Genomic DNA, 18,890 nt, shown 5'->3' with positions numbered 1-18,890 from the left:
TTCTGAAGAGAGAACCAAGTAGAATAGATGACCCTCCATCGGAAGATCAAAGAACTCCGCATAAACTGCTTCGTTGAAAGAAAACTCCGTTCCGTTGACGGTTGCTACGATGGAATAATTTGTATTATTAATTATATTGAAATAAATAAAAAATAATGTATAATTATTATATAAATATAATTTTAAAATAAATAATATTATATGATTTACAAAATTTTATATACATTATTATAAAATATAACAAGTTAAAGGTGAGAGCAGGGTTTGATCACCTGACCTCATACTCACATTTCAATAATATAGCCAAATGGGCTAAGACTCACAGGTCAAACACATATATAACAGTTTTTCTTTTAGGATTTTAATTTATGTGGACTTGGTGCCCACCCTAGCCTCCGCCCCTGGCGGCACATGATCGAAGATAGTTTCGCCGATACCGTCATTCATGTTCCTAATATCACCGGCAAGATTATGGCCAAGATTATTGAGTATTGTAATCGACACGCCGAAACACCCAAATCCGAAGAAAAGACTTTTGATGAAGAACTCAAGAAATTTGATGAAGATTTCGTCCAAGTCGATCAGGGCATTCTCTTTGATCTTATTCTGGTTTTATTTTTTTTATTAAAGCTTCATTCTTGTTTGTTAAATTATTATTTGATATTTTAGAAGGTTTCTGAATGAATTTTGGATTTGTAGGCTGCAAATTACTTGGAGATAAAAACCCTACTGGATTTAACTTGTGAGGCTGTGGCGGATATGATTAAGGGAAAGACTCCTGAAGAGATTCGTAGGACTTTTAATATCAAGAATGATTTTACTCCTGAGGAAGAAGAAGAAGTTCGTAAGGAGAATGTTTGGGCTTTTGAGTAGTAATCTTAATAATAATAATCTTTAGATATAAGAATGGTTGTTATCAGTGGTGGTAAATATTATTATACTATGGATCGAAAGATATTAAGTTTCTCTGCTTAATTTTCTGTCTTTTCTTATTGTTGGTTTCTTCAATAATCCAAGTTAAATCTTGTTGTTATCTTTGAATTAGTTATATTTATGCTTATTTTTTTTCTTTATATAATCAAGTTGTTGGTATACACTGAAAGCTATGCAATAAAAGAAAAACTAAGCATTTGATATGATATAAAGTGGTGTAAAATAGTTGATGTTGAAAAATGATTCATGAGTGATCCATTGAATAACAACTATTGTAAAAAGTTTTTGTGAAAACACATTAAATTAACAAAAAAAAATAATGAACAATTATTTCATTTCTTAAAACACTCCTCGAGCATCATTAGTTCGTCCACATTTTGAATACATGTCGATTAGAGGCACTACCCATTTTGATAGTAACTAACAGACCGGTCTTGATAATCTGAGTTTGCACCTGTTGAGTGATCACAAACGATGATAAAACAGAAATTGTGTTACTTGATCAATTAAATATATATAATAATAACAAGATATATAATTTGAGATGGAATAGTGTTACTTCGTCATCTGAAGAATGCTTTTAAATATATACCGCGGTTTCTCTTCTTGACAATCTACATGCATGCCGAGAAACAAAGTTTATGATCCGCAAAACATGTTAAGCAAGCAAGCAAGGAGAAGCTATAATGTTAATTTCCCCCCAAAAAAAACAGTGATATAATGAATCAGGTAGGTACGCTTTGGAAAAAGATCGACAATTAATAATGTGTTGTAAATTAAGCTTGATCCTGGAATGGAGGAACAGAGTAATGTAATGTAAGAAACAATAATGTGTTGTTGTAAATTAATTAAGCAGCCCAGCTGGAAATGGATGGACACAGTAATTAAGATGAGCAGCTAGCCATGGCCATACTTTATCATGTAATGTAATGTAAGAAACTATTTATTATATATGGAAATAGAATAGAATAGAGAACATATATACTTACTCCCCCCATTCATTAATGGCTGACTAGCTAGCTAGACTTTCTTCTACTGGAATTACCCTCCCATCTTCTTGTTTCTGTGTACAAATAACAATATATATCCAACTTAAATATTATAAGAAACTAAGAAACAAGACAAAATAAATGAGAGATTGAGAGTACCGTGATAAATATATAAAGCACGCAATACCCTGTAAACGATCACCTTTCCAAGTATTCTTTACATTTTCTAGTCTTCCAATTCTTCTTCTTCATCCATGTTGTCCAGTTTCTCTTCATTATCTTCTTCATCTTAATCTTCATCATCTTTTGATTCTTCATTATCATCATCTTCTGATTCTTCATCTTCATTATCTTCTAATTCTTCATCATCTTCATTCTCTTCTCTTCTTCATCTTCATCTTCATCTTCATCTTCATCTTCATCTTCATCTTCATCTTTCATCTCTGTGTATACAAATTAATAATAATGTAGTCAATTTAACTTAATTATAAATAAATAAATAAATAAATGAGAGAGAGAGAGTGGGAGAGAGTACCTATAAATAGATGACGCAATGCATCGTTAACGTTAACGTCACCTTTCCAAGTATTATATACATTTATATAATCATATTCGAATTTCTTCAGCATTGGAGAATCCAAATAGCCGGGAGAGAGTGCCTCTAGCTTGGGACAGTATGATACATCGAGATACCTTAGTGATGGCAACTCCCAAGTATAAGCAACATCACTAAAGCTCCTCAAACCTGATAGATTCTGCAGTCTCAAATTCTTAAGTAGTGGAAAGAAATGACTAATTCCTCCTCCTCCTCCTCCAGCCTTATCATCATCATCCTCAATATTCTTCATCACCACTTCCATCATTGGACATTCATCAATAGATAGCCACTCAAGGTGCTTGCCAGCAACTCTACCTATATTCTCCGAAAACAAATATCTCAATTTCCCACATTTCTCTATTATCAATTCAGTCAAGTTTTGAAATAAAAGCACTCCTAGTCCTGGCTGGTTGATTTCATACACATGTATTAAATTGCTTAAATTAAGCAACCTCAGTTCGCTTAATACAGGAAATATCTTATCATGATGTTGATGATGTCCTTCTCCCTCTTTCCATCCTACTATATAATTTATCTTTGGCAATTTCCTTATGTTCAACGTTGTTAAACAAGAAAACCAGACCTGCATACAAAATAAAACCCATGCATTTACATTTATTAATTTCTCATACAATTAGACAACAAATCTCCATATATATTATAATCATTTTTTTTTTAATTTACCTTATAATGCACAATACTAATTAGTTTTCATTGTAATACATAATTCTTAGTTATGTATATTAATAATTTAACTATTCCCCAATTACTTATACATAACTATAATACTGCTTTAACTTTACAATTATAAAAGTTACCTCGTCATCTTCCGGATGAAAGAGCGCATTTTCATTTTTATAACTGTTGTCCATATTGTTCGTCACTCCAACAAAACTCACGAGTTCCTCTAGATGATCAAGCTCCAATGTCTTCAAATTAAGGAATAATAATAATATGGGTTGTTGAATTTCCTTGCCATAGCCTTCATCTTCACGACGTCTTCTTACTTGTCCAGTCTTCCTTTCTACTATATAATTTATCTTTGGCAATCTATATACACTCAACTTTTGTAAAGAAGGAAATGAGACCTGTATACAAAATCAAACGCATCCATTTACATTTAAAATTTAACATAAAAAATTAGTCAATAAATCTCATATATTCTTAGAATAAAAATATCTCAAAATTTTCACAAGAATTAGTTTTATTTCTTCTTCAATATCGTGATTATATGTCTTAGTCTCCATCTGTCTTTCCATTCTACTTTATAATTTATCTTTGATAATTTGTTAATTTGTAAGTTTTGAAATAAAAGCACTCCTAGTCTTAACTCTAACTGGTTGATTTCATACATATGTATTAATTAAATTGCTTAAATTAAGCAACCACAACTCTCTTAATGCAGGAAATGTCTTAGATGATGATCTTCTCCCTCTTTCCATCCTACTATATAATTTATATTTGGCAATTCCACTATATATGTTCAATTCTTTTACAGAAGAAAATGTGACCTGCATACAATATAAAACAAATGTATTTACATTTATTAATTTCAAATATAATTACAAAGAATTTCCACATATATTATAATCATTTTTTATTTTAATTTACCTTATAATACTCAATACTTAATTTTCCTTGTAATATATAATTCTTAGTTATATATATATATATAATTTAACTATTCCCAATTAATTGTAAAACACTAATAATATTTTAATTTGGAATCAAAATTAAGAAAAAAAAAATTACTTATATACATCGACAAAGTTACCTCATCATCGTCAGGATGAAATAGTGCATTTTGATTTTTGCAATTGTTGTCAATATTGTTCATCACTCCAACAAAACTCAGGAGTTCCTTTAAATGTTTAAGCCGCAATGTCTCTATTTTAGGAAATACTAATAATTCCCTGCCATGCCATTCCTCGATATCATCATGAACTCTTACTTGTTCACTGTTCCTTCCTATTATATAATTTATCTTCGGCAATGCACTTATTTCCAATTCGTGTAAAGAAGGAAACATGATCTGTATACAAAATCAAACACATCCATTTACATTTACTAATTATACATATGCATAATTAGTCAATAAATCTCATATATTCTTTGAAAATAAAGCATTACTTTTTACATTTACTAATTAATACTTAGTTTTCCTTATATATATATATTACATTACTTTTTATTATTAGAAAAGTTAATTATACTACACTACTAAACTTAATAACAAAATGCCACTTTCTATTTTCTATTACCTGATAATCATCATGATAAAATAGTGCATTTCGCGACTTTTCTTCCTTGTCACCCAAATTGTTAACATTAATGACAAAACTCGTGAATTTGTCCAAGGATTCAAGGTACAATGTCAACAAATTAGGGAATTCAATTGATTTTCTATATTGCTCTCCTACACCCATTGTTACTCTACTACTCCGTTCAACATTTTACATTTTCGAATGGTTAAATTTCTAAGATTAGAAATAACCTTCATCACCATGCTATTAGACACCATGCTATTAGAGAAGTCAATATATTGAAAGTTGTCACACCTATCAATATTCAACTTTTGCAGTGATGGTGGCAAGCACAAAGTTTCAATATTTAGAATAGATGTCATACTCAGCTCCTCCAAGTAAGGTATTTCCAACTACAAAATAATAAATAAAAATAAAAATTACTCACAATAATAAAACATGTAATTTTCTTGCTTGATATAACCTTTTAATATATTTTTATAACAAAAAATTGTATAGTAATCATACCTTGGTTGGAAAGATAAATTTCTTCAAATCTTTTAGCTCCAATGTTTTTAGTTTATGAAAATGAATCACATTGATTACTTTGCAAAAGCATTCCAGCCTAGACAAATCACAAAGCTTAAGTGTTTCCAAAACATTGAACTCAATTTTATTGAGTTGTTCTTTGTCATCCTGAAAACTAACAACTTCTTCCATCATTTCACATTCTTCGAGAACGAGAACTTTGAGATTTGTGAGATTCTTTGATATTGACGTAGAACATAAGTGTCTCATTTGATTGCATTTATATAGTTCGATACGCCGCAAACAACGACCAAGTTCTGAAGTCTGCACCGATGACGGTGACTGTGGAAAAAGGGATCCACATTGTTTAAGCACAATATCCTTCAAGGATAGGAATTTGTTTATATGCGTCTTCTCCCACATGAAAGAATCAACACATAAATATAAATGAGTAATGTCCTTTTCTATTAAGACCCCAAGTTCATGTATGAAACTAGTATTGTTTCTAACATTCTCCAACCATAGTCGTCTTTCCTCACTTTCATATTCACTATATTCTCTTGCTCCTCCTATTCTTATCTTGAATTGTTCTAACAATGTTGAAGAAGAAAATAGCCTAACACCTCTCGGCACTTGTTCAATGTTGGGTACCTTCAATTCCAATCTCCATAATTTATGTAAACAATTTAACTCATCAAGTCCTGCTGCATGATTGTCTCCATCATTAACGTCTTCATTTTGTAGTTTCCAATCTTTAAAACTCTTCCACATGTACAATTCTTGTAGATTAGTAAGCTTAGAAAGAACACCATTGATTATGAAACATTTGCACCTAGTCAAATCCAACAATTTTAAGTTTGTTAACTCACTTATTTCATTTGGCAAAACTTTTATACTTGAACTTCGAAGGCTAAGGACTTCCAAACACTTAATATATCTAATGGAAGATACATTGGTTGCCATATCCAAACTCAATCCATCTAAGGATAACATCTTCAACTTGGCTAAAGAAGAAGAATATGGAAACTCACTAATCACGCTGTGAAATCCGTTTATATCAAGAACTTTGAGATTATTTGCTCCTTGAAATAAATAATTTCTTGATACTTTAATATTTGGATAGTAATAATATGAATTATCCAACCGTAGTATTTCCAATTTTGAGCCTCGAAATCCCATAGAATCAAGTACTTCTAGATTATTATTCTGAAACAATATAGATATCATCTTAGTGTGTGGAGTAACTTCATTCTCTAGTTGGTTCACACCATCGCACTTTAGAAAATGAATACCCTTCTTTTCTTGTTCTGCAATTGAAATTCCAACATCTCTTATCAAATCGTGCATTTTCACCGCATGAAGTTCTCCTGGGTATCGTTCTTCAAACTTTATTAGCAAATTTCTCCTTATTAGGTTGTCCACTAATGTGTAGACATGAACTCTTATCCGTTGAAGGTTATTTATACCTTTGAAATGCTGCAAACCCACCGCATAACGATACAACGTCTCAATGGAAATGATCTCGTCTTCTCCAAAATAAACAGCAGAGCAAGAACAAGAACTGGGCATTGAGATCTTTTAAGAAGTGATAACTGGTTTCCAAAACCTTATTTATCTTGTCTGTATGTTGATCTAGACCATGATTCCTCAATTGAAGTAGCATATTCTTCCACTCGTGCTTGTCTTTTCCTATAAGAGCTCCACCTACAACCCCAAGCGCGAGGGGCAATCGTCCACATTCTTTTACAATTTCTTTAGCTATTTTAATCTTCCAATGAAAATCAATATCAACAACCTGTAAATCAACTTTTATGGTAAAAAAATTCCAAGCTTCTTCACTTGACAATACGTCAAGAGAGAATTCTTGTTTGGTGATGATCCGTTCAGCTGACCATAAACTTTGAATTCTAGATGTGTAAATAATTTTACAGCAACACCCAACAGCATCTGATTTTGTTATTGGAAAACCAAAAGCGTTTAAATCAAACTCTTCCCAAACATCATCCAACAAGACAACAACTTTCTTGTTATTAAAAGTGTTTCGTAAACGTTCTGCTCTTACGATCACACTATCTACGTCCTTAAGCGAAGTTCCTAACATCTCTGCGACTTCTTGTTGGATAGCATTGAAATTGGGACTACTAGAGACAATCGAAATAACTTGAATGTCATATAAATGTTTATGGAAGTCTTTTACCTTTTGGAGGATTTGCTTAGCGAATGTGGTTTTTCCAGTGCCTCCCATCCCGCATATCCCTATTAACATTGTCTCTTCATCCCGTAACATCTCAATGATTTTTTCCATAATATGACTTCGACTCTCGAACTCATATGCATCCCCATTGTAGTCACGCATATTTATGGACGGCATAGGTAAGGCATGACCTTTATGCGGCAACTGACCACCGGATTGAAGAAGCTCGATGAGAACCAAAGATGATTTCTTCCCCTTCCTTCCCAAAGAAAAACGCAAAATTAGATTAGGGCACCATTTGATGGAGAAACACCCTTTTTGAAGCTGGGCCTTTTCATTGAGAACACTCTCTGCTTCTACAATTTTTCCATCTGCCTTCTCAATCCACAACTGGGCTCGATCACCCAGAGTTTTTCCCATCTTCTTTTCTGCATCTTCCATTCTTTGTATATCGTTTCTGGTTGCTTTTAGTTCGTCTAGTCGAGTTTCGAGTTCTTGAATGTTACTGTTGAAGCTGAAGAAATAACCAAGTTCTCGTTGAATTGGCTTAATCAGCAACTCTCCGATCTTTCCTCCTACACACAAAGCAACAGTTTCTCCCATTTGTGTGCCTTGTTCTCTCCCTCACTCTCTTTGTGTTCTTCTTTCTTAATTGGTTTGAATTATTATAATTTCCTATGTGAGCATTGAATATCAATTATTGGAAAAGTATGTGTGGTTGCATGAAATGAATCTATTTTTATTAATCCACACTGCATGAATAGAGTTATAACTTAAAACAACTAAAAAATAATTTCTAGGACCAACATGGATTTTGTTTTTATATATTTAGATATGAGTAATGCCAATTACAAAAATAAAATAAAATAAAATAAAATAATTAGTGATGCTAACATAAAAATAAATAATTTGAAAAATAGTTGACAGCTAACATATAGCTAATATATATATATATATATATATATATATATATATATATATATATATATATATATATATATATATATTTATATATTATTTTAATGTTAATTATGCAGTCGGTGATATGTCTCTATTCTTTGGGTTCGGAGTTGTTTTTGTGTCACTAATGATTCAAGCTATTTATTTAAAATTTTATCCCACCTAAAGTATTTAATAGCATTAATATAAAATTTATTTTATTTTGAATAAAAATTCATAATTAAATGATATAGCATATAACTCAGATCTTTAGTGTTATGAATTTGAGTCTTCACTTTTTTATCATTTTTAAAAAGAATATTTCAATTTATTTTATTTCTTAAAATGGTTTGTATGCTAGAAGTCCTTAAGGGCTAGCTTGTTTGGTATTTGATTATTTAGAGTTTTTTTTATTATCAGGTTTTATAAAAAAAAACTAAATTTTTAAAGTTTTTAATTGGTTGAATTATTATAATTTTTGTGTATTTAAAAGTTTAAATTTTATTAAAATAAAATAATTTAAATATTATAAATTTATAATTGATGAATGAAGTTAAAACTATAATAAGATAATCTTTTTTTCATAAAAACAAACAAACAAAACTTTATAAGAACCCTCCAATATTAGGTTAGATTGTTTAATAAAATTAATATAATATTCAATATTATATTATGCATATGTGCTATTTTAAGGTCAATTATTGGAGGGTAAATTATTTAATAAACTTAATATAATATTTAATATTATGTATATGTGCTATTTTAATGTCAATTATTGGAGGGGAAGAAAATGTCAATATTGATTCACACTATTTTATTTAAGACTTTGGTCCGACCTGGTTGCTATTATATAAAATTCAATTTATTTTACATTTTTTTTTTCATTGGTGCGTATCTTAAAAACTTAAGATTAAACTAAGATTGTACAGATAAGAATCAAAAAAATCAATCCGATGAATTCAAGTTTTAGTTTGATTTCTCTTTATTCTTACATGATTTATTTACTAATTTTATTTGAGATAATTGAAGAATATTTTAGCAATTCAATATTCATTAGTAAAAACAGTTTTGAACATGTAAGAATGGTGCATTTGAAATTGATCAACGTCTATTTTATTTTCTTAGAAAATAATTCATGCAATTAAAATAAAAAAAATGTTTAAACACAATGAAAAAACCTAACATGAAAAAAGAGAGTTCAAAATAAAAATGACATACTAAAAAACAAAAATACAACTAATTTGTTCTAAGATTCTCGATAATAATCTTGTGTCTCCAAACCGAATCTACAAAATATTAGTAAGTGTATGATTTCACAAGTTAATAATGAAACTACGTTCTTATCAGGCTGCAAAGGATGTGGTGTTGATTTCTTAAGCTTTTTCTCTTGGGAGATATCCTAGCTATCTTTTACTGCACCAACATATGATTTCTTTCTATGCTTAATACTAAGCGTCGACAACAAAAGTTAAAAGAAACCCGTTTTTAGGAAATGTAAGTACTAAAATTTTACATACTTAATTTAAAAATTTAAAATAATTATTTTGAATAAATAAAATCAAAATAATTAAGAACAAAGCTAAAATGTGATTAAATAATTAATTGAATTAATTATTAGGATAAATAAATCTTAATTAATTAAAGATAATGACCAAATAAAATAAAAATAATTTGAGATAAATGTTTTACTATTTTGTCTCAAATTAATTTTAAGAAAATTAAGAGAAATTAAAATAAACAATTTAGGATAAGTGTTGTATTCGTTTTATCCCAAATAAATTATTTGATAAACAACAAAATATATTAAAAAAATGGAAAAATAAATATCATATTTATAAAAATTATTTTGTATATTTTATAAGTTAAAAATTGAGCAAAATGGATTGAAATTTTTTAATTTTAAACTAGCTCCAAGGCTGGAAAGGGGTCAGAGGAATTAGTGCAGCAGATCTCACAACCGCTAGATAAGCGCTGGAATCCATCCAACACATGGGAGTCATTCGCGCCGCCCGCTACAACGGAGGAGATGTGCATTCGTGAAGCAATGAATCGACTAACGCGCCTCAACGACGTTAGCCTACACGTGACAGAACGCTCGAACGTGAACGAAATACAGACGGAACACGAAAAGAGCGGCCCATGTTCGATTTCTCGCCCGAAGCGATGTCGTTTCTTGTTTGATTTGTCTTCTTTCTCGCAACGACGAACTGGATCAAAATAGTTCCATCTTTAATTTTTCAAAGATGGAACTTTGTTGTTTCTCCACCTTTTGACTTCGTTTAAAATGTGAAATGATCACCTTACTCTAGTGATCATTTCTTCTACACTTAGAGGCATCATTGCAGCCTACTTAGAGGCATCATTGCAGCCTATACCGATAACTGGCCGAAGAACAACCAAAACACCGCCAATGGTTGTTTGAAAAAATCTGATCCACTTGGTCAATGAACCAACCTTGGGAGGCTATAAAATAGCCTCATTTAGGCAAACCGAAGGCAAGAGATCCATTCACAAACTCTCAATCATCCCCGAAAATAAATTTGCCATTAAAGTTTTTCAAGCTTTTTTGAAAATTTAGAATTTTTGTGTAAGTCTATAAAATTCTAATTCAAACATTCAGGAAGCTTCCCTAAGAGTTAAGGATTGTTCTTCAACTCCAAGGAAACTTCCAATCACACTGTAATTCAAATGGTCAGTTTCAATTGTAATTTTTTATATTTCAGTTTTGTTAGTTTCATATACTGCCTTATTATCTGATTTTTTATTGTGAAACAATTCTAGAATCATTTATAAGCTTTATGTTGAAGAAAAATCCAATTAATCGACTTAAATTAGAAATCCCTAAATTTAAATTTGAAAATTTTCAAAATTGGGTTTCTGTTCATGATTATTGTTCAAGAACATCAACCTAGAAAGTTGCCCAACATGTTTTAATGATGTTGAGAACCTTTTTGAATCAATTCCAAGCCATCCCAATCATGTTTGATTAAAAACTAAATTTTTATAAAAATACAAATTCTAATTTTTAAATTGGTTAAAATGAACAATTAGTGTTCATGGTTTGGTTAATTCTACCATATGAAGCACAAGAAAAGTATTGGCAGTCTTCTCATGCTTCATTAAAGCCTAAAAACCAAAAACCTGTTTTTTATACACAAACTGTTCAAGATAAATAGAACATCATCCCGATCGAATGACGCATCGAGATGACGTTATAAATGATATTGGGAACTATATGAAGCTTCCCATGACCTTTAATCAGCGGATCAAGGCTCCTGTCAAAAACATCAAATCTGTAGTTTGATGTTCTTGATGACCGTGGAAGGTTAGCCCCAAGTTAACTTCCGACCGAGAAAACCTAACTTATGTTTAACCAAAAGCTAATTTTCCATTTCCGACTAAGAAAACCTAGCTTAGGTTTAGATAAAAGCTGACCAAGGTTCAATTTTTTATCAAGAAAACCTAGCCTATGTTTAGCCAAAAGCTGACCCATATTCGATTTCCGACCCCGACCGAAATTTTTTCATTTCGCATCTGATTGAGGATTCCGACATCCGACTGAGGTCTCCCGCACTTAGGACTGATGACTCCCGTACCCGACCGAGAGTCTTCAACCACTCGACCAAGAGTTCTCGCACCCGACCGAGGACCGAGGGTCTTAGCCTAGGACCGATGGAAATCACCAAGAATACCGGTCCTAGGGCCTGTTTGGTTCTATTATTTAATTTTCAATTTTTTTTATAATTTTTGAAACTCAAACCATTTTCTAAAAATCTAAAAAAATTAGAAAACGATTTCAAAATATTTTTGAAATATTTTCATAATTTTTTTTTTACAATGACCTGTTTGAAATTTATCTATAAATCCTAATATTTTCTAAACTGATATTCTTTAGGTACATTCTTCACTAATCATCGACATCAGCTTCAGATACCAACATTTAAATATTATTGTTATAATTTTAAATACACAAAAACATGTGCATGTTTAGGACCGAAATAATAACTGATTAAATAAATTGTAATAAAATCAATTTTTAAAAGCCAATACTTTGTAAAGTAGAAACTGTTTTAAACAGGTACGTAAGAGACTTTAGTCAAAAATACGTTTGTAAACGTATAATTTTATTGATTTTCAAAAATCAATTGACGACTTTTATCAACACATGTCTCTTTAATCAAATTATAATTTTGATTATTATAAATATAAAAAGATTATTTAAAATTTTGATCAAAATTAATTATTATTATAATTAGTTCCAAAATGTGACATGTTTTATAAATCTTTTAAAATAATGTATTAACAAAAAATAAATTTCTGACACGCAAACCGATACTGAAATTTATAATCTGAGGGTAGCCTGATCGATTAAGGGACACGGGAACCTCTTCCGGGACAATATTTTTTGGGGTTACAGGAAGATAATCTAAAATTTCTTATTGTTAATTTCTTTTTCTAAGTAATGGATGATTTATTTGAAATGAGAAACAAATAGTCATATAACATGTTAATGATTACTTCCAACACAACTTCACTTTCGACATTCAAATAGGTTGACATTTGCATGTCCTGAACTAGATATTAGTTCTTAAAGTACTAACTATGAAAAGTATTTCCAAAATTTTCTATTTTGATATAAGTCCTTACAAAATCGAGTCATAGATAGCCTTATATTGTCTATTGAGGAAGAGTGATGCACTTAAACCATTTTAACATATATTTTATTCAAGGTTGTTGGCTAATTTATATATAGTCATGCCTAGCATCAATTCTCATACTTATGTTTTCTATTCTCCTATAACAAGAAAGAAATATATTCTAATAGTCTACCCTAACAACTTGGACAACTCTTTCTAACCAATTGGACATATTAATTAGCTACTCTACTTTTAATGGTCACAAGTTATACACACCTAAGCTGGGTAATATACAATCTTCATAAGTGGCTGATATGATTTTTGACGACACTAAATACTGGATTTACCGGCGCATATTAGCGTCACTAAGTATATTAACGACGCTAAAATTATGTCAAATTTCTGTGCCGGAAAGTCTTTAGCAACGCATAAATTGCGTAGGTATATAAAATCACCTTTAAATGTAATTTTTTTTATTAAATTTTATACGAGATTATTTTATAATTTGGGTTGTTTTGCTGATATTATATTATTGATTTATCCTACGTAAAGAAAAGAAAGCCAAAATACTCATTTAAAATAGGATCAAATTGTTGAGTGCATATTTTTTTTAAACATTTGTTATCCATTAAAAAAAACATCAAGAACAACATGATAGCACAAAGTCTGTTACTTTATCAATTGAATAATGACTAAGATAATTAGAGAATAGTGTTAGTTTCATTTCTATATATGATTTATCTTTCATGGCTTCATTAATCTTTTTCTTCCTCTCCTGTTTTCTTTTAGTGGCTAATATATATATATATATATATATATATATATATATATATATATATATATATATATATATATATATATATAACTTTTGTTTTCTATAATGCTATACCAAGAAACAATTAAATTACAATAGTCTTCCCTAACAACTTGGACTTAAGGATGGATCTATGTTAGGGCTACGCTCAAGCCCACCCAAAAAATACTAAATTTTGTTTTTTTAAAATGTAGAAAGTTAATATCATCCCTTAAATCCTATTTTTTTTCTATATATAATTCAGGACTTGCTTCTTTATTTTCAAAAGAGGTAGAGACCCACAATAATTCATTCATTTTTTCCATAATTTTCTTTCTTACTTGTCTTCCCTAATTTCCATGTTCTTTATTAGTATAGCTCATCAATTTCATATCCAACAATAACTCTCGTCAATTTATGGTATAGTCGTCAATTTAATATTGTATAAGTTGTTTAGAACTGATTTTATATATGTTTAATTAAATGTACAACCTTGAGAAATTATCATTTAGCGTCACTTAGTTTTTTTTTTTTTTTTTTTTTTTTTTCTGTTTTTCATCTTTACACTCTATTGCTTGATAAAATGTTCACTTAACTTAGTACTTGAGTTGATCTTAGAAGTCATTATAAACATAGATGGAGAACATTCAATTACTTTTCTAAATAATATGTTATAATAAATAGTGTATAAGTATTTAAACAATGAAACATCAATATGCTGCAAAGAAATGAAAGAAATTAATATCTTCATTTTTTTTTTTAAGAAGTGAGATTGTCAAACTAGTGAAAATCCTCCTTCACCTACTCTCTCTAATCTAAAATTAATTTAGTGAAAGTATTCCAATTTCATTTATTAACAACAAACATCATTCTTCATCTACTTGTATTGAACGAGATTCGAAAAACAAATGTGAATATGAAGGTAAGATTCGAAATGATATAAGATATTCATATATAAAAAATGAGGCATTCTCAACCATATATGTTGAAGTAAGTAAGAATCGACAGTTTAATAAAAGATAATTCGATCAATTTATGTTAAATTGATTATATTGATTTATTTTATTTTGACATTACATGTTTTTACCGCTGCTATTAATGAACATTTTCAGTAATGAAAATTTGTGAAGATGTAACTTTGCAATAGAATAGAGGATGATTTTCTTACCGATTATTTGACACTATATATTGAATAAGATTTAACCAAGGATTTATATATAGATTCTATGAAAGACAATTTTATATTTTAAAATCGAGTAAAGCTCAATTTATTTCACTACAACTAAAAATGACTTTACCAGCATATAAGTAAGTGTTTCGCGGCGTATATATGTGCTACTAAAAAGTTTACCGTCACTTAAATTAATGCAGTAAAAGTGGAGTTGGCAAAAATATTTACTGACACATAAATATAAGCCGGTAAGATCAATATACGCTGGTAAAGAACATTAACGACACAAAATTTCAGCCTTCTATAAACTAACAAATTTTCACATGCCATTCCCATGTATACTTTATCGAGGTCTTCATATGTCATTCCTATGTGCACTTCTTTTGATCATGGATTTTGAGATAATTATGTTATGCATTATTAACTGATTAAAGTAGAAATGATGCAATATTTCAGACTTTTCAAGATTAACACATTTTCAAACACCTTGTCAAGATTGTCAAATATGTTGGCTTCCCAGATCAAACCTCGTATAACGTTAAGATAATAACATTGTGAAGAATCTGCATCAGTTATTTAAATTGTTGAAATTCTACGATTTATCTCCAACCAAATTATCTACCAAAAAATAATAGGGATATAGCCCCATTTTTTAGACCCGCAAATCTAGTTTTCTCAATCTATATTTCCCAACACACACCAATGGTTCCCGATATACAACAGAAAAATATATCAGAGAGAGAAAAGTTCTGGAGATTTTAGGCTATATTACGACAAAAATTCTGGCAGCCAATTCTCTCATCACGAACGGCATGATCGACACGATCGGCATGAACGGCACGATCGACACGAATGACACAATTGACACAAACGGAATGATCGACAAGATATCAAGGTCGCGGTTCACTTGTGGTGTTCGCGGTTGTTAGTCGCTTTGGGTCACTTTCGGCACGATCGGCACAATCGGCACGAACGACACACACGACACGGTAACTCTAATAACTTGGTCGTTCATTCAGCTGAAAAACTTGATTGGAAAGTTAGGGTTTCTATTTTACCCTGTTATTCAATAGCTAGGGTTTCTGGTGTATCCTGTTCTATAATTGATCTGTTTTGTTGCTGTTTCATATTCTTCATTAAAATGGGAAGTAAGAAAAGCAATATGAATAAGAAAGTCAAAGAATTTTTGATGGAAGGTTTAATGGAGGCAATGAAATTGAAATTGATAGAATTCCTGAAAAAATTATTCCTGAAAAATAGGATTGCAACAAAGGTCAGGAACCAATTGCTGATAAAAATTCTGAAAAAAATGTAGCAAGAAAATAAGGGAAGAAAGAAAGAATTTGGAAGGTTGGTTACAATGAAAGAGCAAATCTCTTTGGATTGAAAAATCAAATCACAAAACTCCTGATGCACCCAAAGAAATGAGAGATTGTGCTCAACAAAGAAAAAATGCAGCAAACAACCGTCCATTTAAATGTACACTATCTTAAGGACTTAAATTTACTACAGAAGGAAGAGTATGAAAAGATAGTATACTGGTTAATTGAAACAATGAGAGAGCTGATGAAGTCCCCTAAATCTAAGACTTATACTATCAGGAGCAATTCCAGTTGGAGAGTAAACGAGGTCTGGAAAAATAACACAGGAAAAAAAACAGAGGATCATGCTTATACAAGAAAAATATACTTAGGCAATGTTAAAACAAAAGTGGAGGTACTCAATTCTCCTTTTGAATTTAAACTGCCAACTGAAGTGGAAAAATGTGTTAAAGAATAGGAAAATGTAGTGGTTGGAAACTACATAGGAAAGAATAGAGTATTATTCTCAGTCACCAAAGAAGCTTTAAATAAACAATGGAAGTAGAAGGGACTAGTTACGATTTCTACAAATATACATGATCTTTATTTTCTGCAGTTCAAGAAGAAATCAAACTTAGATGATATTCTAAAATATGGGCATACTTATATTGGATCAAATTGTATGAAACTAGAGAGATGGTCTGAAAATTGAACGTGCTAAACAAACCAAAAGAAACAACCCAAATATGGTTTAAGCTTTGGAACATCCCAGCACATATGTACAATGCAGAAGTTTTAACTCACTTTACAAGTTTATTGGGAAAACTATTATACATGGACCCAATTACAGAAGGAGGAGAACAACTTACCTTTGTTAGAATAAGTATTGAAGTGCATCCTCGAAGTACGCTGCCAAAGAACATGATAGTAGTTGACGGGAAAAGAAAGTCTATAATCATGGAAATTTTATATGAATGGAGGCCAGACAAGTGTGTTTTCTGTAATACTTTTCAACATGCTAGCACTAAATGTGAAAAACAGTTGAGGAAGAGCATAAAATCCTAAAAGCCCAAGAAGAAGAAAAGCAGAAAAATGAAACGGAAGAATCAAGAATCAAAGAGAATATTGGGGAAGTTAAAGAAAATCAGCAAGAAAAAATAATGAGGAAGAAATCAATGAAGAATCAGAGAAGGAAGAAAGTAATGATGTAAAGGAAGAAAGCAAGGTAGAATCAAATAATGAAGAAATCAACGAAACTGATGAAATAGAGGATACTGAAGAAGATAAACCAAAAGACAATGAAGATGAAGGTGCATAAGATGAAATCAAAGATACAACATAGAAGAAAAATACAGAGGAAACTAAAGTTGTTGATCCTCAAACACGTAAACCTGAAATTGAGAAAAGTAGTGATAAAAGCCCTAAAATCCTGAAGAATAATACATTTTATTATGTTAGTACGAGTTCATATAGAGAAAGATTAAACATTAAGAACAGACAAACATCATCATGAGCTTCAATTCAATCTCCCTTAATGAAGAACGCAAGAAGAATGGAACGTGGAAGAAGACAATATGGTCAAAAGGCGGATATGGAGACAACATAGGTTGGGATAGGTAGATTGTAGTCTTTGTTCATTATAATATGTGTTTTGTAATGTGATTTAACTGCCACCATTCAGAAACTTTTGGGTCTTTTGTTTGTCATCTTACAATCAAAACTAGGGTTTGTCTAGTTTTGATTATTGACCCCTCTCACTTTTGGCATTTTAATGAAATAGTGTTAAACTATTTTCCCCAAAAAAAATAATTCCCGACATAACCCAATTAATATTAATAATGCTCCAAAGAAGACACCAAATATCATCGACACCTTTACAATGTAAAAGAAGACGAGGGACGTCTCAATATCCTTGAGACACTAATGACATGAACTGATTAAGTTAAGACTCTTACACATATATCTATCATCAGTTAAAATACCACCGTTGATCGCACTCCACCTGAAAAAAGAGATTAATGGGGACCCTAAACTCCCATAATTTCTCCTAAAACAACTTAGTTAAAACAACTTTATCAAAAAGACAATAGCAGTGTCCCACATGAAACTTATCCAAATCCCTCTATTGCATTGTATCGTGTTTCATCGGAGATACCCCTTTGTTGATAACTAAGGATAATAATCTATTATGAGAAAAACTTTCTTCAAAAGATAACCTCCTTCTATATATCTGATACGATGCACACAAATTTGAGAGTGATGATCGTACATGTTCTTGACTGTGGCATCTCTACAAATAACAATATAGGCCAACACATGGAAGACAATCGCAAACACATACACCCACACCAAACATCCTCCCCAAAATAGATTGATGAACCATCGCCCATGGTAAACAAAGAATGTTCACAATAATTTTTTCATATGATTGATATCCAACTCCATATGCTACATCCCACGAGGCGATTTGATATTTTTGTGAACCAACTAGACTAATCCAACCCATATTTTCTTCCAATCATGTTAACCTAGAGACATCTCTATTCTAAAACAAAACGGCCACA

At 30.7% G+C, this 18,890-nt stretch overlaps 2 protein-coding genes and 1 long non-coding RNA gene across 3 annotated transcripts; 1 reads left to right on the top strand and 2 right to left on the bottom strand.

Annotated features, from left to right (window-relative positions):
• The first annotated feature begins 411 nt into the window (after positions 1 to 411).
• LOC124910493 (SKP1-like protein 1B) lies at positions 412 to 873 on the top strand. Its single transcript, XM_047451138.1, has 2 exons — positions 412 to 609; positions 700 to 873. Exons 1-2 carry the CDS (start codon positions 412 to 414, stop codon positions 871 to 873), a joined length of 372 nt encoding a protein of 123 aa, XP_047307094.1.
• A 273-nt stretch (positions 874 to 1,146) lies between these two features.
• LOC124910833 lies at positions 1,147 to 2,296 on the bottom strand. The gene is made up of 3 exons (XR_007096465.1): positions 2,082 to 2,296; positions 1,923 to 1,996; positions 1,147 to 1,387 (listed from the first exon to the last, which is right to left on the bottom strand). It is a non-coding gene; the product is annotated as an uncharacterized LOC124910833 (long non-coding RNA).
• A 2,652-nt stretch (positions 2,297 to 4,948) lies between these two features.
• On the bottom strand, positions 4,949 to 8,088 carry LOC124909607 (putative disease resistance protein At5g05400). Its single transcript, XM_047450272.1, has 3 exons — positions 6,898 to 8,088; positions 5,292 to 6,767; positions 4,949 to 5,176 (listed from the first exon to the last, which is right to left on the bottom strand). Exons 1-3 carry the CDS (start codon positions 8,086 to 8,088, stop codon positions 4,949 to 4,951), a joined length of 2,895 nt encoding a protein of 964 aa, XP_047306228.1.
• Between the last annotated feature and the right edge of the window lie 10,802 nt (positions 8,089 to 18,890).

Source organism: Impatiens glandulifera, chromosome 7 (assembly GCF_907164915.1).
Source record: "Impatiens glandulifera chromosome 7, dImpGla2.1, whole genome shotgun sequence".
Classification (NCBI taxonomy): Eukaryota; Viridiplantae; Streptophyta; class Magnoliopsida; order Ericales; family Balsaminaceae; genus Impatiens; species Impatiens glandulifera.
The sequence above is the reverse complement of the archived record's forward strand: the minus strand, read 5'-3'. Positions and strand labels throughout refer to the sequence as shown.